The sequence below is a fragment of the Salvelinus namaycush genome, chromosome 5 (assembly GCF_016432855.1).
Source record: "Salvelinus namaycush isolate Seneca chromosome 5, SaNama_1.0, whole genome shotgun sequence".
NCBI lineage: Eukaryota > Metazoa > Chordata > Actinopteri > Salmoniformes > Salmonidae > Salvelinus > Salvelinus namaycush.
The window spans coordinates 12,782,171-12,809,890 of record NC_052311.1 but is presented as its reverse complement, the minus strand read 5'-3'; the positions used below and the strand labels follow the sequence as shown (position 1 = coordinate 12,809,890).

The following is a 27,720-nucleotide window of genomic DNA, read 5'->3' as shown; positions in this document are numbered from 1 at the left end:
CACTCCTCCAGCATCTTTTCATTTTTCTGTCTCACGAATGTTCTTCTTTGTGATCCGAACACCTCAAACACTTTTTCCAATCTTTCTCTGTCCAGTGTCTGTTCTTCTGCCCATCTTAATCTTTAATTTTTATTAGCCAGTCTGAGATATGGCTTTTTCTTTGCAACTCTGCCTAAAAGGCCAGCATCCCGGAGTCGCCTCTTCACTGTTGACGTTGAGACTGGTGTTTTGCGGGTACTATTTAATGAAGCTGCCAGTTGAGGACTTGTGAGGCGTCTGTTTCTCAAACTAGACACTCTAATGTACTTGTCCTCTTGCTTAATTGTGCACCGGGGTCTCCCACTCCTCTTTCTATTCTGGTTAGTGCCAGTTTGCACTGTTCTGTGAAGGGAGTAGTGCACAGCGTTGTACGAGATCGTCAGTTTCTCGCATAGAATAGCCTTCATTTCTCAGAACAAAAAAAGACTGACGAGTTTCAGAAGAAAGTTATTTGTTTCTGGCCATTTTGAGCCTGTAATCGAACCCACAAATGCTGATGCTCCAGATACTCAACTAGTCTAAAGAAGGCCAGTTTTACTGCTTCTTTAATCAGGACAACAGTTTTCAGCTGTGCTAACATAATTGCAAAAGGGTTTTCTAATGATCAATTAGCCTTTTAAAATTATAAACTTGGAACACAGGAGTGATGGTTGCTGATAATGGGCCTCTGTAGATATTGCATAAAAAATCTGCCGTTTCCAGCTACAATAGTCATTTACAACATTAACAATGTCTACACTGTATTTCTGATCAATTTGATGTTATTTTAATGGACAAAGAAACAGGCTTTTCTTTAAAAAACAAGGACATTTCTAAGTGACCCCAAACTTTTGAACAGTAGTGTACATATTGCCAAAGCTTATTTTGGAGATTTACAATATCAACATAATTAAAATAATAATCATCAATATTATCAACGGGACAACAGTAACAACAATAATTAAGGGTCAAAATAACCATACATTGAACAATAACAATAACCATAGAGGTGTGCAGCTTCGTTGGTCTGTCAGACTGTTCCTCATCTTATGGCAGGCAGCAATGTAGTGCGCTTTACCTCACTCTGGATGTAAAAGGAGACCAGCAGGTTGAAGAAGGCGGCCCGGCGGCCGCCCATGTCTGCCTCCTGTGGCTCGCTGCTCATCGCACTACACAGCCTGACACACACAAGATAGATTGATATTTTTAAGTTATAGTGGTAGGGATGGCTAGAGGATAAAGGGATATCATGTGGGACGGAGAGAGGATAGAGAGAGTTAGAGATGGTTTAAGGATGTAGAGATGACTGACTTGTGGTAGAGGAAGGCACCAGCAGCAGATGCCAGGCCTCTGCGGGAGGCAAACACCAAAGGATACACATGGCTACACTCCTCCTCGGACAAGCCCTCCTCTGTCCTTCTGCACGCACACACACACACATTATTTACAGAGTAAATGCCACACACGCATCAATCTACTACTGTGTGAACCAAAAAATAAACACATACAAGAAATTCACATAGCCTCAACACAGTTACACGCATTCACACACACTATAGAATTCCATAACGGCAAACACTTGCTGGCAGACGTTCACACACTCACTCACTCACTCACTCACTCACTCACTCACTCACTCACTCACTGTTGGAGGAGCAGCAGCAGCTGGACAGCTTCCACCGCCACGTCTGGGTCCTTGTCTAGCACCATGCAGAGCATCCTCTCCTAAACAGAAACACACGCACACACAAAGACAACAGAAAGGATGGAGCTGTCCAATTTCACTAAGCCAAGGAATAAACAGCCACTATCTCATGCAACACATGGGGCTTGATGGGGTTTATGAAGCCATTTGAACTGACATGTTTGAGAATTGACTATTAGCCATCTATTCTACACACAAACAAAACCTGCAAACTGCAATATGTACAGAGTTAAAATCCCACAAATTAGGGTTGTCACGATACCCGTATTGCGATATTCGGAAGTATCGTGGCAAGGAAACAAAACATGAAGCAGATTTATTTTCTTGAAGAACACAGTCCTACTGTTAGAAACAAACAGCATTATGTTGTCACCTAGAGTCACATTAGTTTAATTGGCAAGCTATAGCACCCACAATTTACATACAGTAGGTTTTAATAGGACCATCGAGTTTAGTCTAATTCCTGTTTTCTTTTTCAAATCAAATCAAATGATATTAGTCACATGCGACCAAATAAAACAGGTGTACTAGACCATACAGTGAAATGCTTACTTACGAGCCCCTAACCAACAATGCAGATAAAAAAAAAAAATACAAGTAAGAATAAGAAATAAAAGTAACAAGTAATTAAAGAGCAGCAGTAAAATAGCAAAAGCGAGAAAATACACAGGGGGGGTACTGGTACAGAGTCAATGTGCGGGGGCACCGGTTAGTTGACACAATATGCACATGTAGGTAGTTATTAAAATGACTATGCATAGATGATAACAGAGAGTAGCAGCGGTGTAAAATAAGGGGGGGGGGGGCAGGCAATACAAATAGTCTGGGTAGTCATTTGATTAGCTGTTCAGGAGTCTTATGGCTTGGGGGTAGAAGCTGTTTAGAAGCTTCTTGGACCTAGACTTGGTGCTCCGGTACCGCATTACGTGCAGGAGCAGAGAGGGCAGTCTATGACTAGGGTGGCTGGAGTCTTTGATCATTTTTAGGGCTCTCCTCTGCCTAGTATATAGATCCTGGATGGCAGGAAGCCTGGCCCCAGTGATGTACTGGGCCGTATAAACTACCCTCTGTAGTGCCTTGCGGTCGGAGGCTGAGCAGTTGCCATACCAGGCAGTGATGCAACCAGTCAGGATACTCTCGATGTTGCAGCTGTAGAACCTTTTGAGGATCTGAGGACCCATGCCAAATCTTTTCAGTCTCCTGAGGGGGAACAGGTTTTGTCGTGCCCTCTTCACGACTGTCTTGGTGTGCTTGGACCATGTTAATTTGTTGGTGATGTGGACACCAAGGAACTTGAAGCTCTCAACCTGCTCCACTACAGCCCCGTTGATTAGAATGGGGGCGTGCTCTGTCCTCTTTTTGCTGTAGTCCACAATCATCTCCTTCGTCTTGATCATGTTGAGGGAGAGGTTGTTGTTCTGGCACCACACGGCCAGGTCTTTCACCTCCTCCCTATAGGCTGTCTCGTCGTTGTCGGTGATTAGGCCTACCACTGTTGTGTCATCAGCAAACTTAATGATGGTGTTGGAGTCGTGCCTGGCCGTGCAGTCATGAGCGAACAGTGAGTACAGGAGAGGACCCAGCACGCACCCCTGAGGGGCACCTGTGTTGAGGATTAGCGTGGCGGATGTGTTGTTACCTACCCTTACCACCTGTGGGCGGCCCGTCAGGAAGTCCAGGATCCAGTTGCAGAGGGAGGTGTTTAGTCCCAGGGTCCTTAGCTTATTGATGAGCTTTGAGGGCACTATGGTGTTGAATGCTGGGCTGTAGTCAATGAATAGCATTCCCACATAGGTGTTCCTTTTGTCCAGGTGGGAAAGGGCAGTGTGGAGTGCAATAGAGATAAAATCATCTGTGGGTCTGTTAGGGCGGTAAGGAAATTGGAGTGGGTCTAGGATTTCTGGGATAATGGTGTTGATGTGAGCCATGACCAGCCTTTCAAAGCACTTCATGGCTACAGACGTGAGTGCTACGAGTCAGTTGTCATTTAGGCAGGTTACCTTAGTGTTCTTGGGCACAGGGACTATGATGGTCTGCTTAAAACATGTTGGTATTACAAACTCGGACAGGGAGAGGTTGAAAATGTCAGTGAAGAAACTTGCAAATTGGTCAGCGTATGCTCGCAGTACTCGTCCTGGTAATCCGTCTTGCCCAGAGGCCTTGTGAATGTTGAACGGTTTAAAGGTCTTACTCACATCGGCTGCGGAGAGCGTGATCACACAGTCGTCTGGTAGTTGGTGCTCTTATGCATGTTTCAGTGTTACTTGCCTCGAAGCGAACATAGAAGTAGTTTAGCTCGTCCGTTGGGCTTGTGTCACTGGGCAGCTCTCAGCTGTGCTTCCCTTTGTAGTCTGCAAGGTTTTGCACATCCGACGAGCGTCAGAGCCGGTGTAGTACGATTCGATATTAGTCCTGCAATGACAATTTGCCTGTTTGATGGTTCATTGGAGGGCATAGCGGGATTTAGGAGTCCCGCACCTTGAAAGCAGCAGCTCTAGCCTTTAGCTCAGTGCGGATGTTGCCCGAAATACATGACTTCTGGTTTGGATTACGATCACTGTGGGGGGGCGGCATTGATGCACTTATTGATGAAGCAAATGACTGATGTGGTGTACTCCTCAATGCCATCGGAGGAACAACGGAACATATTCCAGTCTGTGCTTGCAAAACAGACCACTTTTTTATTGATTTGAGTCACTGGTGCTTCCTGCTTTAATTTTTGTTTGTAAGCAGGAATCAGGAGAATAGAATTATGGTCAGATTTTCAAAATGGAGGGCGAGGGAGAGCTTTGTATTTTTTATTTTTTTATTTCACCTTTATTTAACCAGGTAGGCCAGTTGAGAACAAGTTCTCATTTACAACAGCGACCTGGCCAAGATAAAGCAAAGCAGTGCGACACAAACACAGAGTTACACATGGGATTAACAAACGTACAGTCAATAACACAATATCCTTACTTCCGGCGCCGACCGAGATGGCCGCCTCGCTTCGTGTTCCTAGGAAACTATGCAGTATTTTGTTGTTTTATGTGTTATTCCTTACATTGGTACCCCAGGTAATCTTAGGTTTCATTACATACAGTCGGGAGGAACTACTGAATATAAGAGCAACGTCAACTCACCATCGTTACAACCAGGAATATGACTCTCCCGAAGCGGATCTGGTGTTTTGCCTTCCACCCAATACAATGGATCTGATCCCAGCCGGTGACCCTAAACAACGACGCCGAAAAAGGGGCAAACGAGGCGGTCTCCTGGTCAGGCTTCGGAGACGGGCACATCGCGCTCCACTCCCTAGCATACTACTCGCCAATGTCCAGTCTCTTGACAATAAGGTTGATGAAATCCGAGCACGGGTAACATTCCAGAGAGACATCAGGGATTGTAAAGTTCTTTGCTTCACGGAAACATGGCTCACTCGAGAGACGCTAACGGAGTCGGTGCAGCCAGCTGGTTTCTTCACGCATCGCGCCGACAGAAACAAACATCTTTCTGGTAAGAAGAGGGGCGGGGGTGTATGCCTTATGATCAACGAGACGTGGTGTGATCATAACAACATACAGGAACTCAAGTCATTCTGTTCACCAGATTTAGAATTCCTCACAATCAAATGTCGACCGCATTATCTACCAAGGGAATTCTCTTCGATTATAATCACAGCCGTATATATTCCCCCCCAAGCAGACACATCGATGGCCCTGAACGAACTTTATCTGACTCTTTGTAAACTGGAAACCACACACCCTGAGGCTGCATTCATCGTAGCTGGGGATTTTAACAAGGCTAATCTGAAAACAAAACTCCCTAAATTCTATCAGCATATCGATTGTGCTACCAGGGCTGGTAAAACCTTGGATCATTGTTATACTAACTTCCGCGACGCATATAAGGCCCTCCCACGACCTCCTTTCGGAAAAGCTGACCACGACTCCATTTTGTTGCTTCCAGCCTACAAACAGAAACTAAAACAGAAAGCTCCCGCGCTCAGGTCTGTTCAACGCTGGTCCGACCAATCTAATTACAAGCTTCAAGACTACTTCGATCACGTGGATTGGGATATGTTCCGCATTGCGTCCAACAACATCGACGAATATGCTGATTCGGTGAGCGAGTTCATTAGAAAGTGCATTGACGATGTCGTACCCACAGCAACGATTAAAACATTCCCAAACCAGAAACCGTGGATTGATGGCAGCATTCGCGTGAAACTGAAAGCTCGAACCACTGCTTTTAACCAGGGCAAGGTGACCGGAAACATGACCGAATACAAACAGTGTAGCTATTCCCTCCGCAAGGCAATCAAACAAGCTAAGTCCCAGTATAGAGACAAAGTACAGTCACAATTCAACAGCTCAGACACAAGAGGTATGTGGAAGGGTCTACAGTCAATCACGGATTACAAAAAGAAAACCAGCCCCGTCACGGACCAGGATGTCTTGCTCCCAGACAGACTAAATAACTTTTTTGCTCGCTTTGAGGACAATACAGTGCCACTGACACGGCCCGCTACCAAAACCTGCGGGCTGTCCTTCACTGCAGCCGAGGTGAGTAAAACATTTAAACGTGTTAACCCTCGCAAGGCTGCAGGCCCAGACGGCATTCCCAGCCGCGTCCTCAGAGCATGCGCAGACCAGCTGGCTGGTGTGTTTACGGACATATTCAATCAATCCTTATCCCGGTCTGCTGTTCCCACATGCTTCAAGAGGGCCACCATTGTTCCTGTTCCCAAGAAAGCTAAGGTAACTGAGCTAAACGACTACCGCCCCGTAGCACTCACTTCCGTCATCATGAAGTGCTTTGAGAGACTAGTCAAGGACCATATCACCTCAACCCTACCTGACACCCTAGACCCACTCCAATTTGCTTACCGACCCAATAGGTCCACAGACGACGCAATCGCAACCACACTGCACTAACCCATCTGGACTAGAGGAATACCTATGTGAGAATGCTGTTCATCGACTACAGCTCAGGATTTAACACCATAGTACCCTCCAAACTCGTCATCAAGCTCGAGACCCTAGGTCTCGACCCCGCCCTGTGCAACTGGGTCCTGGACTTCCTGACGGGCCGCCCCCAGGTGGTGAGGGTAGGTAACAACATCTCCACCCCGCTGATCCACAACACTGGGGCCCCACAAGGGTGCGTTCTGAGCCCTCTCCTGTACTCCCTGTTCACCCACGACTGCGTGGCCATGCACGCCTCCAACTCAATCATCAAGTTTGCGGACGACACTACAGTGGTAGGCTTGATTACCAACAACGACGAGACGGCCTACAGGGAGGAGGTGAGGGCCCTCGGAGTGTGGTGTCAGGAAAATAACCTCACACTCAACGTCAACAAAACAAAGGAGATGATTGTGGACTTCAGGAAACAGCAGAGGGAGCACCCCCCTATCCACATCGACGGGACAGTAGTGGAGAAGGTGGAAAGTTTTAAGTTCCTCGGTGTACATTTACATTTAAGTCATTTAGCAGACGCTCTTATCCAGAGCGACTTACAAGTTGGTGCATTCACCTTATGATATCCAGTGGAACAACCACTTTACAATAGTGCATCTAACTCTTTTAAGGGGGGGGGGGTTAGAAGGATTACTTTATCCTATCCTAGGTGTACACATCACGGACAAACTGAATTGGTCCACCCACACAGACAGCGTTGTGAAGAAGGCGCAGCAGCGCCTCTTCAACCTCAGGAGGCTGAAGAAATTCGGCTTGTCACCAAAAGCACTCACAAACTTCTACAGATGCACAATCGAGAGCATCCTGTCGGGCTGTATCACCGCCTGGTACGGCAACTGCTCCGCCCACAACCGTAAGGCTCTCCAGAGGGTAGTGAGGTCTGCACAACGCATCACCGGGGGCAAACTACCTGCCCTCCAGGACACCTACACCACCCGATGTCACAGGAAGGCCATAAAGATCATCAAGGACAACAACAACCCGAGCCACTGCCTGTTCACCCCGCTATCATCCAGAAGGCGAGGTCAGTACAGGTGCATCAAAGCAGGGACCGAGAGACTGAAAAACAGCTTCTATCTCAAGGCCATCAGACTGTTAAACAGCCACCACTAACATTTAGTGGCCGCTGCCAACATACTGACTCAACTCCAGCCACTTTAATAATGGGAATTGATGGAAATGATGTAAAAATGTATCACTAGCCACTTTAAACAATGCCACTTAATATAATGTTTACATACCCTACATTACTCATCTCATATGTATAGACTGTACACTATACCATCTACTGCATCTTGCCTATGCCGTTCTGTACCATCACTCATTCATATATCTTTATGTACATATTCTTTATCCCTTTACACTTGTGTGTATAAGGTAGTAGTTGTGGAATTGTTAGGTTAGATTACTTGTTGGTTATTACTGCATTGTCGGAACTAGAAGCACAAGCATTTCGCTACACTCGCATTAACATCTGCTAACCATGTGTATGTGACAAATACAATTTGATTTGATTTGACAATAGAAAAATCTATATACAGTGTGTGCAAATGTAGTAAGATTAAGGAGGTAAGGCACACGTGCTGAGGGTGTGTGCTGCTATGGTGACCAGTGAGCTGAGATAAGGCGGGGCTTTACCTAGCAAAGACTTTTGGATGACCTGGAGCTAGTGGGTTTGGCGACGAATATGAAGCGAGGGCATACAGGTCACAGTGATGGGTAGTATATGGGGTTTTGGTGACAAAACGGATGGCACTGTGATAGCCTACATCCAATTTGCTGAGTAGAGTGTTGGAGGCTATTTTGTAAATGACATCGCCGAAGTCAAGGATCGGTAGTATAGTCAGTTTTACGAGGATATGTTTGGCAGCATGAGTGAAGGATGCTTTGTTGCAAAATAGGAAGACAACTCTAGATTTATTTTTGGATTGGAGATGCTTAATGTGAGTCTGGAAGGAGAGTTTACAGTCTAACCAGGCACCTAGGTATTTGTAGTTGTCTACATATTCTAAGTCAGAACATCACTCCAGAGTAGTGATGCTGGACGGGCGGGCAGGTGTGGGCAGTGATCGGTTGAAGAGCATGCATTGAGTTTTACTTGCATTTAAGAGCAGTTGGAGGCCACGGAAGGAGAGTTATATGGCATTGAAGCTCGTCTGGAGGTTAGTTAACACAGTGTCCAAAGAAGGGCCAGAGGTATACAGAATGGGGTCGTCTGCGTAGAGGTGGATCAAAGAATCACCAGCAGCAAGAGCGACATCATTGATGTATACTGAGAAAAGAGTCAGCCCGAGAACTGAACCCTGTGGCACCCCCATAGAGACTGCCAGAGGTCCGGACAACAGGCCCTCCGATTTGACACACTGAACTCTGTCTGAGAAGTAATTGGTGAACCAGGCGAGGCAGTCATTTGAGAAACCAAGGCTGTTGAGTCTGCCGATAAGAATGTGGTGATTGACAGAGTCGAAAGCCTTGGCCAAGTCGATGAATACAGCTGCAGAGTATTGTCTCTTAGCGTGGCTCAGCGTGGCTGAGGTGTGGCTGAGCGTGGCTGAGGTGCACCCATGACCAGCTCGGAAACCAGATTGCATAGCGGAGAAGGTACGGTGGGATTCGAAATGGTCGGTGATCTGGCAGGGTAGGATAGATATAGGTCTGTAACAGTTTAGGTCTAGAGTGTCTCCCCCTTTGAAGAGGGGGATGACTACGGCAGCTTTCCAATCTTTGATGATCTCAGACGATACGAAAGAGAGGTTGAACAGTCTAGTAATATGGCTTGCAACAATTGCAGCGGAAAATTTTAGAAAGAAAGGTCCAGATTGTCTAGCCCAGCCGTAGAAAAATGCTTCTTAAAATTCTCGATTATCGTAGGTTTATCAGTGGTGACAATGTTTCCTAGCCTCAGTGCAGTGGGCAGCTGGGAGGAGGTGCTCTTATTCTCCATAGACCTTACAGTGTCCCAGAACTTTTGGGAGATTGTGCTACAGAACGCACATTTCTGTTTGAAAAAGCTAGCCTTAGCTTTCCTAACTGCCTGTGTATATTGGTTCCTAACTTCCCTGAAAAGTTGCATATCGCAGGGGCAATTCGATGCTAATGCAGTACGCCACAGGATGTTTTTGTGCTGGTCAAGGGCAGTCAAGTCTGGAGTGAACCAAGGGCTATATCTGTTCTTAATTCTACATTTTTTGAATGTGGTATGCTTATTTAAGTTGGTGAGGAAATCACTTTTAAAAGAACAGCCAGGCATCCTCTACTGACGGGATGAGGTCAATATCCTTCCAGGATACCCAGGCCAGGTCGACTAGAAAGGCCTGCTCGCTGAAGTGTTGTAGGGAGCGTTTGACAGTGATAAGGGGTGGTCGTTTGACTGCGGACCCATTACGGACGCAGGCAATGAGGCAGTGATCGCTGAGATCCTGGTTGAAGGCAGCAGAGGTGTATTTAGAGGGCAGGTTGGTCAGGATGATCTCTATGAGGGTGCCCGTGTTTATGGATTTAGGGTTGTACCTGGTAGGTTCCTTGATCATTTGTGTGCGATTGAGGGCATCTAGCTTAGATTGTAGGATGGCTGGGGTGTTAAGTATATCCCAGTTTAGGTCACCTAACAGTACAAATTCTAATAAATGGGGGGCAATTAATTCACATATGGTGTCCAGGGCACAGCTGGGGGCTGAGGGGGGGTCTATAACAAGCGGCAACAGTGAGAGACTTACTGGATTTTTAAAAGTAGATGCTCAAACTGTATGGGCACAGACCTGGATAGCATGACAGAACTCTGCAGGCTAACTCCACCCCCTTTAACAGTTCTATCTTGGCAGGAAATGCTGTAGTTGGGGATGGAAATTTCAGAATTTTTGGTGGCCTTCCTAAGCCAGGATTCAGACATCAGGACATCAGGGTTGGCAGAGTATGCTAAAGCAGTGAACAAAACAAACTTGGGGAGGAGGCTTCTGATGTTAACATGCATGAAACCAAGGCTTTTACAGTTCCAGAAGTCATCAAATGATAGCGCCTGGGGAATAGGAGTGGAACTGGGGGCTACAGGGCCTGGGTTAACCTCTACATCACCAGAGGACCAGTAGGATAAAGGTACAGCTAAAGGCTATAAGAACTGGCCATCTAGTGCGTTGGGGACAGAGAATAAAAGGAGCAGATTTCTGGGAGTAGTAGAATAGATTCAGGGCATAATGTACAGACAATGGTATGGTAGGATGTGAGTACAGTGGAGGTAAACCAAGGCGTTGATTGACAATGAGAGAGGTTTCGTCTCTGCAGGCACCAGTTAAGCCAGGTGAGATCTCCGCATGTGTGTGGGGTGGGACAAAAGAGCTATCAAAGGAATGTTGAGCGGGACTGAGGGCTCTACAGTGAAATAAAACAATACGAACTAGCCAAGACAGCAGTAGACAAGGCATATTGACATTAGAGCGAGGCATAAAGCAATCACAGGTGTTGATCAGGAGAGCTAAGACAACAACGGGTAAATGGCGGTGAATGGGCAGAGCGGGTCAGTTAGGTACATACAGGACCTGAGTTCGAGGCTGGGGCCGACAGGTAAACAAAATGAGGTACTGTGTTATTGAAACAGTCCAGGGGGCATCTTTGTAGCAGAGTGATCAAAGGGTCAAAAGAGCAACAATAGGTTAGTCAGGGTGCCATTCAGTAGTCATTACTATGCTAGGCGAGCAGGGGACACAGCGTTCAGAAAAGCTAGCGGGCCGGTGCTAGTAGATGGTTCTTTGGCGACATCGTAACAGAATAACCTGTTGAGACCACATCGGGCGAACACGTCAGCAGTCCAGTCGTGATGGATCGGCAGGGCTCCGTGTCGACAATAAAGGGTCCAGGCAAATTGGCAAAGGATGTATTGTAGCCCTAGAATTAGCTGGTATATGGGCCTAGCTCGAGGCTAGCTGGTGCTTGCTTTGGGACAGAGGCGTTAGCTAACAGTAGCCACTCGTTTGCAGCTAGTTAGATGCAATGATCCGGTGTTATGATCCAGAGAGGCAGGAATCTGGTGATGTGGTAGAGAGAAGCAGTCCGATATGCTCTGGGTTGATATCGCGCTTTGCAGACTGGCAGGTATTGTCCGAGCTAAGGCTGGCTGGTGACTGAGGAAAAAGGTGAAGCCCGCTAGCCGTGGTTAACAAAGACTAGTAGGTAGTTGGTTGGCTAGCCCCTATGGAAGTTCCAGTTATAAGGAATAAAAATAGCAGATCCGTACCACATTGGGTGAGGCTGGTTGCAGGAAAGTATATTTAGTTCATAGATAGAATGTGAGATTAAGATATATACGAAAAAGACTGGCTATTTACACGGGATAAGACACGGTTTAAGACAAAGTGAAACGCACACGTCCTACTGCTACGCCATCTTGGATTCTAATGTATGCGTCTCTATGTGTGGAATAAAGTTCGTCCGTAGTTTTTTCCCTCTGGTTACATATTTAACATGCTGATAGAAATTTGGTAAGACAGATCAAAGGTTCCCTGCATTAAAGTCCTCGGTCACTAGGAGCGCCGCATCTGGGTGAGCGTTTTCCAGTTTGCTTATGGTAGAATACAGCTCATTCTGTGCGGTCTTAAGTGCCAGCATCAGTCTGTGGTGGTATGTAGAAAGCTACAAAAAATACAGATGAAAACGCTCTAGGTTGATAGTGTGATCTACAGCTTATCATGAGATACTCTACCTCAGGCGAGCAAAACCTTGAGACCTCCTTAGATATCGTGCACCAGCTGTTATTTTACAAAAATACATAGTTCGCCGCCCCTTGTTTTACTAGACGCCGCTGTTCTGTCCTGCCGATACAGCGTAGAACCAGCCAGCTGTATGTTGATAATGTCGTCGTTCAGCCACGACTCCGTGAAGCATCAGATATTACAGTTTTGAATGTCCCGTTGGTAGTTTAATCTTCCACGTAGGTCATAGATTTCATTTTCCAAAGATTGCACGTTTGCTAGTAGAATGGAAGGAAGTGGGGGTTTATTAGATCACCTACGGATTCTCAGAAGGCAGCCCGCCCGCCCTCTGGCCCCTTTTTCTCCACCTTCTCTTCACGCAAATGACGGGGATCTGGGTCTGTTCCCGGGGAAGCAGTATATCATTCACGTCGTGCTCGTTAAAAGAAAAAAAGGATTCTGCCAGTCCGTAGTGAGTAGTCCCAGTTCTGATGCCCAGAAGTTATTTTCAGTCATAAGAGACGGTAGCAGCAACATTAAGTACAAAATAAGTAAAAAAATAAGTTACAAACAACGCAAAAAAACAAACACAAAAACACAATTGGTTAGGAATACGTAAAACGTCAGCCTTGTTCTCCGGCGCCATCTTTTACTATTTTTTTGCCATGGGATATCCGGTATCGTAGCATCGTGATACTGGAATCATGACAACCCTACCACAAATGTTTACCACAAAGTGGGACAGAGGGTGAATATACCACCGGAAATGGCTATTGTTTAGAGGTATAGTTGATATGGTGACGTAACCTGCATCCTGTATTGTGAGTGTCCAAAATGCGAGGGTGCACACACACACACACACATGCTTAGTGATGGTGGAGAGCTTTTTAACATGGGAGTTGTGCTACATCCTAATTGGTGCCCACCTAAGTACGGACACATTGAAAGATGACACTGAAGGACAGAAAAAACTGTGGGAGACTGACAAAAACAAAGGGAGAGAGAGAGAAAGAACGAGAGAAACAAAGAGCGAGAGAGAAATAGAGAAAGAAACAGAAAGAGATAGAGAAAGCGAGAGCAAGATGCAGAGGGAGACCTACCTTAAACCTGCTGGTGAAAAGCTCTAGGCGTCCAATTAAGTCCTTCTCCTTGTAGAGGCCCTGCAGGGCCCGCACACACTGCAGACGCACTGAGCCTTGCTGTGGGGGAAGAGAAGTCTCACACCACATGCAACACATTCTTGCACTGTTTACTTTCAATCTGGATAAATAGACACCATATCATTGTCATCTTTCAAAGCAAAGTTTTAAGATATTCAACTAGTCTATTCGCCACAAACATTCAATTTAGACTGGGAAAATATCACCCCTTGTGTGCCTCTGTTGCGTGTAGTGTACCGCGGTATTATTGCTTACCAAAAGTTCATGATACTTATACCAATTTTAACAAGCTGGCGCTTGTTATAAAATGCTTATAAAGTCAATTGTTTATAAGTTCAGCTTAAATTATTTTAAGCAACGAGAAACTAGTCTCTTGTATGCACCTGTCTAATAATGTCCACTTTACTTTCATGCACATCTCACATGCAGCAGCTGTTATCAGCCAGCCGCATCCCCTTCCAGCCATCACTCACCTGCTTCATCTTCCAGCCATCACTCACCTGCCTCCCCTTCCAGCCATCACTCACCTGCTTCCCCTTCCAGCCATCACTCACCTGCTTTTCTCTGTCTACTCTTCTTGTGCATCTATTCTTTCATCAGTTTTTAAAATATAATTTTAGCCGTGATAGCGATGGGGGATGTAGACCCTGGTCGGTCTTCTGTTGTAACATTTGATATATTGGAGCCCGCAAGCAGAGCTAGCAAAGTTGATACATTGTATATAATTTATTCCCTGGCATAACCAAGAGCACAGGCCAGTCTGATAGGCGTTGCAAGTTCACTATCACGCAGCAGTGCCAGAAAGAAAAAACAGATTTGCGACAGGCATGCTTGCAGCTTGGCACAGGAAGAAAGGAGAAGGGTCTGCTACTCATGAGATGTTGAAAGGTAGGATTCATATAGGGCTAACTCTAGTCATATAGGGCCTAACTCTAGTCATATAGGGCCTAACTATGGTCGTATTGGGCCTAACTATAGTCGTATTGGGCCTAACTATAGTCGTATTGGGCTAACTATAGTCGTATTGGGCTAACTATAGTCGTATAGGAGCTAACCATATTCATATAGGAGCTAACCATATTCATATAGGGACTAACTATATTCATATAGAACTCACTATAGTCAGATAAGGGCTCCCGAGTGGCGCAACGGTCTAAGGCACTGTACCTCGGTGCTTGAGAAGTCACTACGATTCCAGGCTGTATCACAACCGGCCGTGATTGGGAGTCCCATAGGGAGGTGCACAATTGGCCCAGCGTCGTCTGGGTTTGGCCGGTGTAGGCCGTCATTGTAAATAAGAATTTGTTCTTAACTGACTTGCCTAGTTAAATAAAAGTTAAACAAATTAATAAAAACAAGGCTAACTATAGTGTCATGACGTTGGCCTGGGGGGTAGGTTTATGACAGTCATAAATACCTCTTCCCCCCCTTTCCTCTCCCTACTCTACTGATGTGACATTAGAAAGCCCCTTTGGTTAACATAGAGATTCTGGGAACATCAGAAGTTGGGGGGAAAGGAACTATATTCTGGTAATCCGACCAAGTGAACATATGCGGTGGTACATTATATAGTATATTATGTCAGTTCGGTTGTCATCTGGCACATTCTCATCAATGATAGAATGACAAACTCTACTGTGGAAAGTCTGCACATCAGAGGTATCGGATTCACATGGAATTGTTGTTTAATTCAAATGTTTGAATATTAAATTATTTGTGAAGAGATGAAATGTAATTTTAGCTTCCAAATGAGAGATTTGGGTTTTCATAAGTTTAGGGCTCTGCTCAACCAGTGGCCCGAGCCTGTGAAGAGACATGGGTTATAAACTTTTCAGACACACCCCTCTCCCTCCACTATATAAGCCATTGACTAAAATTTAACCTCCTGTTCCGAGGATGTGAGGACGACGGTCTAATGTCAGAATGGTTCAGATAACATGTCAACTACAGAACTAAGCCAACCTCAGCATGAGCTTTGGTTGTGAATGGTATGAACTTTGAACTCTTATTCACTATAGAAGTGATACCTCCTAGACGTTGTTAGCAACAGCAGCTGCAAACGTAAATTAGGACAGACAGAGTATCCAGTCTACCACTCAGCAGCAGCAGCAGAGACATTCTTCAAAGGACAAAGGACCCGGTTGGGCAACACGGCCTTCCATCTACCAACAACCTACCGAAGCAAAGCTCAGAGTAAATATTTATTGCATTTTCCTTTTCCAAATGGGCGGTAATTTAGAATGCATAAGATATTGTATTTACGATAGCACAGCTTCGCCCTTTGTTCCTCAGTCTTCCCGCTCTTTCACTCAAACCCAGACCCTTTTCTTTTGTGTAACAAGCTGTCATATCCATTCCGCCCGCTAGGGACGTTTTCCTTTATGACGTAATTTGTAATCAAGGTATGATTTATTCTGTGTATATGTAATTCTGTGTGATTTAGTTAGGTATTTAGTAAATAAATAATTAAACCCAATTTTGTATTGCTGATTCAACTTGTTAGCCAGGGTTCGTGAAGATAACCAAGAATTTACAACTTTCAGATGAGACTGAAATAAGGTGACGATTAATATTGACTGCTATTGATGTAAAATATTACTAGGTCTTTAAGAGTTTATTCGGAAGATAAGAGCTCTATAAATATTATTTCGTGGTGCCCCTCTTTAGTTAATTACAATTACATGATTAGTTCAATCAGGTAATATTAATTACGGAGAAAGTATTTTATAGAATAGCATGTCATAACACTTAATCCGGCATTGCCAAAGACACAACAATAGTCATATAAGGCGAACTATATCAAAAATATATCTCTTTCTGGTGCTACTTACATTCTATTTGCAGTGTGTATGTTTGTTGGGAGAAAGTGGTGTGTGTGTTTATGAGAGAGGGAGACAGACAGAGTGTGTGAGGGAGGTAGTGTGTTTCATGAGAGTTTTATGAGAGAGGTTTCATGCAATGTTTTCCCCTTACTGACACAATGACATGCAGATCATTATGCATGTACAGTGGGGCAAAAAAGTATTTAGTCAGCCACCAATTGTGCAAGTTCTCTCACTTAAAAAGATGAGAGAGGCCTGTAATTTTCATCATAGGTACACTTCAACTATGACAGACAAAATGAGGAAAAAAAATCCAGAAAATCACATTGTAGGATTTTTAATGAATTTATTTGCAAATTATGGTGGAAAATAAGTATTTCGTCACCTACAAACAAGCAAGATTTCTGGCTCTCACATACCTGTAACTTCTTCTTTAAGAGGCTCCTCTGTCCTCCACTCGTTACCAGTATTAATGGCACCTGTTTGAACTTGTTATCAGTATAAAAGACACCTGTCCACAACCTCAAACAGTCACACTCCAAACTCCACTATGGCCAAGACCAAAGAGCTGTCAAAGGACACCAGAAACAAAATTGTAGACCTGCACCAGGCTGGGAAGACTGAATCTGCAATAGGTAAGCAGCTTGGTTTGAAGAAATCAACTGTGGGAGCAATTATTAGGAAATGGAAGACATACAAGACCACTGATAATCTCCCTCGATCTGGGGCTCCACGCAAGATCTCACCCCGTGGGGTCAAAATGATCACAAGAACGGTGAGCAAAAATCCCAGAACCACACGGGGGGACCTAGTGAATGACCTGCAGAGAGCTGGGACCAAAGTAACAAAGCCTACCATCAGTAACACACTACGCCGCCAGGGACTCAAATCCTGCAGTGCCAGACGTGTCCCCCTGCTTAAGCCAGTACATGTCCAGGCCCATCTGAAGTTTGCTAGAGAGCATTTGGATGATCCAGAAGAAGATTGGGAGAATGTCATATGGTCAGATGAAACCAAAATATAACTTTTTGGTAAAAACTCAACTCGTCGTGTTTGGAGGACAAAGAATGCTGAGTTGCATCCAAAGAACACCATACCTACTGTGAAGCATGGGGGTGGAAACATCATGCTTTGGGGCTGTTTTTCTGCAAAGGGACCAGGACGACTGATCCGTGTAAAGGACAGAATGAATGGGGCCATGTATCGTGAGATTTTGAGTGAAAACCTCCTTCCATCAGCAAGGGCATTGAAGATGAAACGTGGCTGGGTCTTTCAGCATGACAATGATCCCAAACACACCGCCCGGGCAACGAAGGAGGGGCTTCGTAAGAAGCATTTCAAGGTCCTGGAGTGGCCTAGCCAGTCTCCAGATCTCAACCCCATAGAAAATCTTTGGAGGGAGTTGAAAGTCCGTGTTGCCCAGCAACAGCCCCAAAACATCACTGCTCTAGAGGAGATCTGCATGGAGAAATGGGCCAAAATACCAGCAACAGTGTGTGAAAATCTTGTGAAGACTTACAGAAAACGTTTGACCTCTGTCATTGCCAACAAAGGGTATATAACAAAGTATTGAGAAACTTTTGTTATTGACCAAATACTTATTTTCCACCATAATTTGCAAATAAATTCATAAAAAATCCTACAATGTGATTTTCTGGATTTTTTCCCCCTCATTTTGTCTGTCATAGTTGAAGTGTACCTATGATGAAAATTACAGGCCTCTCTCATCTTTTTAAGTGGGAGAACTTGCACAATTGGTGGCTGACTAAATACTTTTTTGCCCCACTGTATATTCCTTCCTCCCATTCCTCCAGCCAAATCACATCTAGTCCTTTGCAAATATCAGCAAATTAGCGATTCTATGCAGTACTCTATTAGAAAGTGAACAGTTTGAAGTTAAATTGACCGTGTTGTATTGAGTAGAAGTGTGATTATCAGTGGCAGGTTTTTTGTGTAGTACATGCGCTTAACATTTCGAAAATGGGAACAAGCGTCTGGGGGACGGGGTGAACAGGGCGCTAGGCCACATTTTTTTTTTTTTTTACTCCTTGGTATCGTGATACTTGGCCTGTTATTGTATCATTAGTAAAATGTTGCTAACGTGACAACAGTAGTTGGGCGTCTGTCTGCCTGCCCACCTTGTCGTGCAGGGTCCAGCCCAGGTACTTGAGATATCCGTCGTTGAGGAAGTCTCCAGGGTTTTCTCGGAGCCACACGCCCATCTCCTCGATACATACGGCCCTGATCTCAGCTACGCGGTCCCGGTAGCGGTGCACAAACACACCCCGAAACGTAGCATTCATCATGGAGGACAGCTCCTCCTGGTGCTCCCGCAGCTACAAACACACACACACGAGAGACTGAACAGAATGTGTAAGGATGTGCTGAAGATGAGCCGAATCAGGGTGTGTGTGCGCGCGTTACCTCGCTGATGGTGGCCTGTAGTTCCTCCAGCCTCTCTGAGGCTCTGTGTTCGGCACTCTTGCTCCTCTCCACGTCGTACCGTCTCTGGGTGGTCTTAATCTGGGCAAACACTATCACTGCTACCTCCACTATACCAGTCATCAGCTTCATCGCTAGTGGGAGGGGACACAGTTACATACAGGAATGGACACACAGGGCCAGACATATGCCTCAAAATATGGTCATGCACACAGACAGACATGAACACACAGACAGACAGACAGAGCACACCTCTCTGGTAAATACATTGAACCAATGAGTGTGTGCTGGGCCTCAACAAAAACACTACTGTGGTCAATATGCGGTGGCTGTCCCGTGTCTCACCGATGAGGGTGCTGGTGTGTCTGAAGGCCCTAACCTGGGAGTCAGACAGGCCGGTGAGCAGGGCCAGCAGGGCAGAGAAGAGGTACTCGTCGTACAGAAGGCTGTTCTGGCAGGAGCGCACCAGCACCTGCACAAACTCACACACGCCAGCCCGGAACTTACGCCACTGGGGGCCAGGGGAGCACAGGGGGTAGTTCACAGAATCCTGTGTTGGGGAGGAGAACAGGAGATATGTGGGATAAAAAAATATCTCCTTAGTTTTGGGCTCAATGTTGTGTAAATTAGCTGTGGGAAATATAATTGAATAACATTGTTCCAACGAAATAATAATGATATTATCATTCATATAAAGCTTTTCTCAAACCCAGGGCACTTTACATGAGCCGCGAAGAGATAAGTGTAAAACACAATTTAAAAAAAATCTAAAGTTCAACTCTGACTTGGTCCCAAAAGGCGTCCCCGCTCTCTCACCTCATTGAAATCTTTGGTCAGTGTGCTGATGATCTCAGCGTTCTGCATGCCGTCAAACATCTCTCTGCTCACCACACCTAAGGAAGAGGGTTGTGTTCATTAGACCAGAAACGGGCGAAAACGACTACCTGGACTTATCCGTTAAGAAAAGCTCATTTTCATTTTGTGTTGCAAAACATTTGTAAACGTTTTCCATTGCATCCTAATGAACACAACCCCGGTGAGGAGGATCAAAGCTGACATCACCAAGCCCTAGCATACAAGCAGTTCATTTTCTCTAAACATGAAATGCTAACACAAAGTAATATTTGTTAATGAACAAAAAAATTGGATGTGAAACACAGTGCTAAATACATTATGTGTTTTAAATCTCCATCCCACATAACTTTCTTTATCAGAGTCTTTTATCCATCCATAGACCAGTGTAAGTATACACTGAAATGACAGGCCGCTTGACGCTGGTCCTTGCATTGTGAGCCGGCCCAGAAATCAATAGACAGAGAGCTAATCAATGGCTATTTTGGGGGTCAGGTTAAAAGAAAATCCAGTGACCCCTGGCCCCAATCACCCCCTGCCCTCTCCGTCTCTCAGACACCCTTGCAACCCCTGACCTTTGCAGCCACAGCACTGAACGACGAAGTTGATGAGCTCCAGTAGGCCCACCTCCCGATCCTGCTTGTAGCTGTCTAGCCACTCGTCCACCACCGCCTGGAGATTGACAGGGAGGCCACAGCCAATGAGGGGAGAGCAGCATACAAAGTCAAAACTGTCATCATTATGTGGCGATTACAGTTACTCCTTTCTTACCAGTTAATGCCCTCCTCCCTTCTTTTTTAATTATCATTCCCTAAACAGAAATGGGTACATACACTGTCATCCCTTTCCCCTTTAACCTCTAGCCATATTTTCTGTCTGTCATCTTCTCCCGCCCCCAGTCTCTCCAACTCCCTAGGACAGCAGAGTATGAGCAGAGTAGGGCTGTAACTGACTAAAAAATGTTTTTAAGTCGACTGAAAGTCGTCTGTTCTTTTAAATGTGTATTTTTCCGCATACAGACACACCCTATGTGTTTTAATCAAATCAACTGTATGCATTGAGCTTAAGGGTTGATGTAATAAGACAAATGCCTCAAGAGGGCGCAAGAGATCTTGATAACCAGAAGAAAAAAACCTTAACCTGACCCAGCTATTCTCCTCTCTCTCCTGCTGGCTTTCACAGATTCTGCCATTACTCTCCTGAAGATGCCGGTAATAGGCTACACGAGGAGTCGGCAACCTTTTTCATGTTGAATGACAATTTATCTTACCAGTTATACCGATCTGTGTGCCAGTTATGTTTTTCATATGCACATTTTCATGACAGTTTCCTTTAACTTATAATAACGTCTTCATATCTCAAAATCACTGTGGTTAATAAAAATTATATCCAAATCTAAATGATACAAACCTAAAAGTAACTTCTATTGCCATTGTCAACTATGTAAAAATTGCCTACATAAAGCCAACAAATAAAATCATTGCAGACACTCTAATGTACTTGTCCTCTTGCTCAGTTGTGCATCGGGGCCTCACACACCTCTTTCTATTCTGGTTAGTCAGTTTGCGCTGCTCTGTGAAGGGAGTAGTACACCGCGTTGTATGAGATCTTCAGTTTCTTGGCAATTTCTCGCATGGAATAGCCTTCATTTCTCAGAACAAGGATAGACTGATGAGTTTCAGAAGAAAGTTCTTCGTTTCTGGCCATTTTGAGCCTGTAATCAAACCCACAAATGCCGATGCTCCATATACTCAACTAGTCTAAAGGCCAGTTGTATTGCTTCTTTAATCAGGACAACAGTTTTCACCTGTGCTGACATAATTGCAAAAGGGTTTTCTAATGATCAATTAGCCTTTTAAAATGATAAACTTGGATTAGCTAACACAACGAGCCATTGGAACACAGGAGTGACGGTTGCTGATAATGGGCCTCTGTACACCTATGTAGATATTCCATAAAAAATCTGCCGTTTTCAGCAACAATAGTCATTTACAACATTAACAGTGTCTACACTGTATTTCTGACCAATTTGATATTATTTTAATGGACTTTTTTTTGTTGCTTTCCTTTAAAAAACAAGGACATTTCTAAGATACTCCAAACTTTTGAACGGTAGTATATATTTTTCTTTTTTATTTATTTATTTAACTAGGCAAGTCAGTTAAGAACAAATTCTTATTTTCAATGACGGCCTAGGAACAGTGGGTTAACTGCCTTGTTCAGGGGCAGAACGACATATTTTGTACCTTGTCAGCTCGGGGATTCGATCTTGCAACCCCTCCGGTTGCTAGTCCAACGCTCTAACCACTAGGCTACCTGCCGCCCCATATATATATATGTGTGTGTGTGTGTATGTATATAGCATTCATCATGGAGGACAGCTCCTCCTGGTGCTCCCGCAGCTACACACACACACACACACACACACACACACACACGTTACTGTTCGACTAAAACGATCTAACGACCAAACAATCGACTAGTCGACTTATTGGGGTCAGCTCTAGAGCAGAGCTACTATTCTACAGTACTACTAGGCTGCAATTTGTACTCATTGAGTTGAGTAAACTTATCCATCTATGTGAGAGTGCTGAAGGCTGAAAACAATCTGTATTGTGCTCCTATATAATAGGGAACTCTTTTCAACACACTTTTACTCCCTAACCCTCAAGAGACTGGGGAACTGGAGTTTCAGAGCCCAACAGTGGGTGGGACAACCATGAGCTGTCAATCATTGACTATGTGACCCAATGGCAGCTCTCCTACCTCTACATCAAAGGGCCTTAGTAGGGTCAGATCTGTCAGATACTGACAGTGCATGATAATCACCCCCATTGTGGGCTGTAAAGGCTTCATTTCCCCGTCATCCCTCCCACTACCTATTCTCTTTTTTTCTCCCCCCACACCAATACCTCACTCCCTCTCTCACCACCATAGCACTCTTTCCAGACCTCACAGCCTCATACATATCCCCAGCGCTCATGCCCTGGTTCCCCCTCCTCTCTCTCTCTCGCCTGGGGGAGCCGAGCTGCCTAGTTCTCCCCGGGGAAGGCTGCGGTGGCTGAGGGGAACGGGCTGGTGGGGTGGAGGTGGTGCTGGGATTTGGGCTGGCCTGGGATGCAGCTTTACGCCTAGGTCTCTTGGGTGGCTGGGGATAAAAGAGAAAAAACAAAGGGTTCAAAAGGCTATTGTGAGTGAATTAATGTAATTCTATGAATAGTGTAGTTAGTGTTGGTGCTCCCCCCAAAACAGTTTATGTAGCTCTATAACATCTAAACAAACAGATGTTACAGTGAGTGGGTTAGCTATGTCTTCGTTGAGAAAAAATGATGGCACCTGCTTAACTTTCATACTGGTGGCTATGTCGGAATCTGTGTGTGTCAGTGTAGGCTAATGGCTGGAAAGGAGCGAATGGAATGGAACCCATGTGTTTGATGTATTTTATATAGGGATGGGCATTTGACCTTTTTTGACTGTTCGAGTACACACATGATTTTTTTTTTTTTTTTCCCAGAGTATGCTACTCCAAAAAAAAAGGAAGCTATAAAAAGCTACTTTTAAGGGCCTCCCGATTGGTGCAGCGGTCCAAGGCACTTGAAGCGTCACTACAGACCCGGGTTCGATCCCGGGCTGTGTCGCAGCCGGCCGCGACCGGGAGACCCATGAGGCGGTGCACAATTGGCCCAGCATTGTTCGTGTTAGGGGAGGGTTTGGCCGGCCGGGAGGTCCTTGTCACATCGCACTCTAGCGACTCCTGTGGTGAGCCGGGCGCATGGACGCTGACACGGTCGGCAGTTGTACAGTGTTTCCTCCGACACATTGGTGCAGCTGGCTTCCGGGTTAAGCGAGCAGTGTGTCAAGAAACAGTGCGGCTTGGCAGGGTCGTGTTTCTGAGGATGCATGGCTCTCAACCTTCGCCTATCCTGAGTCCGTACGGGAATTGCAGCAATGGGACAAGACCGTAACTACCAATTGGGGAGAAAAATGGTAAAAAATATATATAATTGGAAAATATATTTGCACATTTATCTACATTTGATTGAGTTTATTATGCCTGTTCCTTGGAATTTTCTAAATGGATGAACAATTCTAAATTGAACACTGCATGGGGATGAATTATGGCCAAGACAATCTGTTTGGTGAGTAGGCCTAGGCTTAATGATTCTGATGAAAATACGCTCTTTAGGGCCTCCCGGGTGGCGCAGTGGTCTAGGGCACTGCATCGCAGTGCTAGCTGCGCCACCAGAGTCTCTGGGTTTGCGCCCAGGCTCTGTCGCAGCCGGCCGCGACCGGGAGATCCGTGGGGCGACGCACAATTGGCATAGCGTCGTCCGGGTTAGGGAGGGTTTGGCCGGTAGGGATATCCTTGTCTCATCGCGCTCCAGCAACTCCTGTGGCGGGCCGGGCGCAGTGCGCGCTAACCAAGGGGGCCAGGTACACGGTGTTTCCTCCGACACATTGGTGCGGCTGGCTTCCGGGTTGGAGGCGCGCTGTGTTAAGAAGCAGTGCGGCTTGGTTGGGTTGTGCTTCGGAGGACGCATGGCTTTCGACCTTCGTCTCTCCCGAGCCCGTACGGGAGTTGTAGCGATGAGACAAGATAGTAATTACTAGCGATTGGATACCATGAAAATTGGGGAGAAAATGGGATAAAAAAATAAAAATAAAAAAAATAAAAAATACGCTCTTTATCTTTATCAAACTAATGTTTTTGCATATTTTCAGTGTGAAAAATGTCTATGTTTAGGGGTAATAGCCTAGGCCAGGGATCATCAACTAGATTCAGCCACGGGACGATTTTTTTAGCAGTTGATCGAGGGGGTAACATAACAACGGAAAATGTGTAGAGTGCAAATTGACTCAAGGAGCCCAAACAGATATAATGTTTGACTAAAACATAATAATTTCAAACCTTGCTTAGATTTCTATACAAACACATCTCTCTATTATGTGTGGGAATACTTGGGAACAGATTTCATAAATTAAAATCACTTGGAGCTGATATCCTGGTGTATTTATAGTCAATATGACGACATGGATATTCAGCTAGCGGGATATACACTGCACCGGAAAGTTAGAACAGCACACTCCGGTAAGACGAGAGGGGGTGGTCTGTTCATATTTGTAAACAACAGCTGGTGCACGAAATCTAAGGAAGTCTCTAGATTTTGCTCGCCTGAAGTAGAGTATATTGTGATAAATTGCAGGCCACACTACTTGCCTAGAGAGTTTTCAGCTATACTTTTCGTGGCTGTTTATTTACCACCACAGACAGATGCTGGCACTAAGACCGCACTCAGTCAGCTGTATAAGGCAATAAGCAAACAGGAAACCACTCACCCAGAGGCGGCGCTCCTTGTGGCCAGAGACTTTAATGCAGGGAAACTTAAATCAGTTCTACCAAATTTCGATCAACATGTTAAATGTGCAACCAGAGGGAAAACAATTCTAGATCACCTGTACTCCACACACAGAGACGTGTACAAAGCTCTCTCTCGCCCTCCATTTGGTAAATCCGACCACAACTCTATCCTCCTGATTAGTGATGAGCTTTGAGGGTACTATGGTGTTGAACGCTGAGCTGTAGTCAATGAATAGCATTCTCACATAAGTGTTCCTTTTGTCCAGGTGGGAAAGGGCAGTGTGGAGTGCAATAAAGATGGCATCATCTATGGATCTGGTTGGGCGGTATGCAAATTGGAGTGGGTCTAGGGTTTCTGGGATAATGGTGTTGATGTGAGCCATTACCAACCTTTCAAAGCACTTCATGGCTACGGGTGTGAGTGCTACGGGCCTGTAGTCATTTAGACAGGTTGCCTTTGTGTTCTTGGGCACAGGGACTATGGTGGTCTGCTTGAAACATGTTGGTATTACAGACTCAATCAGGGACATGTTGAAAATGTCATTGAAAACACCTGCCAGTTGGTCAGCACATGCCCGGAGCACACGTCCTGGTAATCCGTCTGGCCCCGCAGCCTTGTGTATGTTGACCTGTTTAAAGGTCTTACTCACGTCGGCTACGAAGAGCGTGATCACACAGTGGTGCTCTCATGCATGCCTCAGTGTTGCTTGCCTTGAAGCGAGCATAGAAGTGATTTAGCTCGTCTGGTAGGCTCGTGTCACTGGGCAGCTCGCAGCTTTGCTTCCCTTTGTAGTCTGTAATAGTTTGCAAGCCCTGCCACATAAGACGAGCGTCGGAGCCGGTGTAGTATGATTCAATCTTAGCCCTGTATTGACGCTTTGCCTGTTTGATGGTTCGTCGCAGGGCATAGCAGGATTTCTTGTAAGCTTCCGGGTTAGAGTCCCGCACCTTGAAAGCGGCAGCTCTACCCTTTAGCTCAGTGCAAATGTTGCCTGTAATCCATGGCTTCTGGTTGGGGTATGGACTAGAAGTCGACCGATTAGTCGGAATGGCCGATTAATTAGGGCCGATTTCAAGTTTTCATAACAATCGGTAATCAGCATTTTTTGACACCGATCGTGGCTGATTACATTGCACTCCACGAGGAGCCTGCGTGGCAGGCTGACTACCTGTTACGCGAGTGCAGCAAGAAGTCATGGTAAGTTGCTAGCTAGCATTAAACTTATCTTATAAAAAAACAATCAATCTTAACATATTCACTAGTTAACTACACATGGTTGATGATATTACTAGTTTATCTAGCTTGTCCTGCGTTGCATATAATCAATGCTGTGCCCGTTAATTTCTCATCGAATAACAGCCTACTTCGCCAAACGGGTGATGATTTAACAAGCGCATTCGCGAAAAAAGCACTGTCGTTGCACCAATGTGTACCTAACCATAAACATGAATGCCTTTTTTTTAAATCAATACACAAGTATATATTTTTTAAACGTGCATATTTAGTTAATATTTCCTGCTAACATGAATTTCTTTTAACTTGGGAAATTGTGTCACTTCTCTTGCATTCCGTGCAAGCAGTCAGGGTATATGCAGCAGTTTGGGCCGCCTGGCTCGTTGCGAACTGTGTGAAGACCATTTATTCCTAACAAAGACTGTAATTAATTTGCCTGAATTGTACATAATTATGTCACAACATTGAAGGTTGTGCAAGGTAACAGCAATATTTAGACTTAGGGAAACCACCCGTTAGAACAAATACGGAACGGTTCCGTATTTCACTGAAAGAATAAACGTTTTGTTTTCGAAATGATAGTTTCCGGATTTGACCATATGACCTAAGGCTCGTATTTCTGTGTGTTATTAAGTTATAATTAAGTCTATGATTTGATATTTGATAGAGCAGTCTGACTGAGCGGTGGTAGGCAGCAGCAGGCTCGTAAGCATTCATTCAAATAAGCACTTTCGTGCATTTGCCAGCAGCTCTTCGCTGTGCTTCAAGCTGTTTATGACTTCAAGCCTATCAACTCCCGAGATTAGGCTGGTGTAACCGATGTGAAATGGCGAGCTAGTTAGCGTGGTGCGCGCTAATAGCGTTTCAATCGGTGACGTCACTCGCTCTGAGACCTTGAAGTAGTTGTTCCCGGCTTTTGTGGAGCGATGGATAACAATGCTTCGAGGGTGGCTGTTGTTGATGTGTTCCTAGTTCGAGCCCAGGTAGGGGCGAGGAGAGGGACGGTAGCTATACTGTTACACTGGCAATACTAAAGTGCCTATCCAATAGTCAAAGGTATATGAAATACAAATGGTATAGAGCGAAATAGTCCTATAATAACTACAACCTAAAACTTCTTACCTGGGAATATTGAAGACTCATGTTAAAAGGAACCACCAGCTTTCATATGTTCTCATGTTCTGAGCAAGGAACTTAAACGTTAGCTTTTTTACATGGCACATATTGCACTTTTACTTTCTTCTCCAACACTTTGTTTTTGCATTATTTAAACCAAATTGAACATGTTTCATTTTTTATTTGAGGCTAAATTGATTTTATTGATGTATTATATTAAGTTAAAATAAAAGTGTTCATTCAGTATTGTATACAAATAAATAAATCAGCCGATTAATCAGTATCGGCTTTTTTTGGTCCTCCAATAAATCGGTATCGGTGTTGAAAAATCATAATCGGTCTACCTCTAATAGCCAATGTTGACTTTGTG

At 45.0% G+C, this 27,720-nt stretch overlaps 1 protein-coding gene across 1 annotated transcript in view; it reads right to left on the bottom strand.

Moving 5' to 3' along the window:
* LOC120046939 (cohesin subunit SA-2) overlaps positions 1 to 27,720 on the bottom strand; it is a 44,587-nt gene that overhangs the window by 15,914 nt on the left and 953 nt on the right. Inside the window, exons 3-12 of the mRNA XM_038992490.1 lie at positions 22,571 to 22,789; positions 20,217 to 20,313; positions 19,606 to 19,682; positions 19,135 to 19,339; positions 18,772 to 18,923; positions 18,486 to 18,683; positions 13,466 to 13,564; positions 1,664 to 1,743; positions 1,330 to 1,437; positions 1,097 to 1,196 (exon numbers count right to left, since the gene is read on the bottom strand). Of these exons, the coding sequence (XP_038848418.1) occupies positions 1,097 to 1,196; positions 1,330 to 1,437; positions 1,664 to 1,743; positions 13,466 to 13,564; positions 18,486 to 18,683; positions 18,772 to 18,923; positions 19,135 to 19,339; positions 19,606 to 19,682; positions 20,217 to 20,313; positions 22,571 to 22,789 (1,335 nt within the window). The remainder of the gene's footprint in view (positions 1 to 1,096; positions 1,197 to 1,329; positions 1,438 to 1,663; positions 1,744 to 13,465; positions 13,565 to 18,485; positions 18,684 to 18,771; positions 18,924 to 19,134; positions 19,340 to 19,605; positions 19,683 to 20,216; positions 20,314 to 22,570; positions 22,790 to 27,720) is intronic.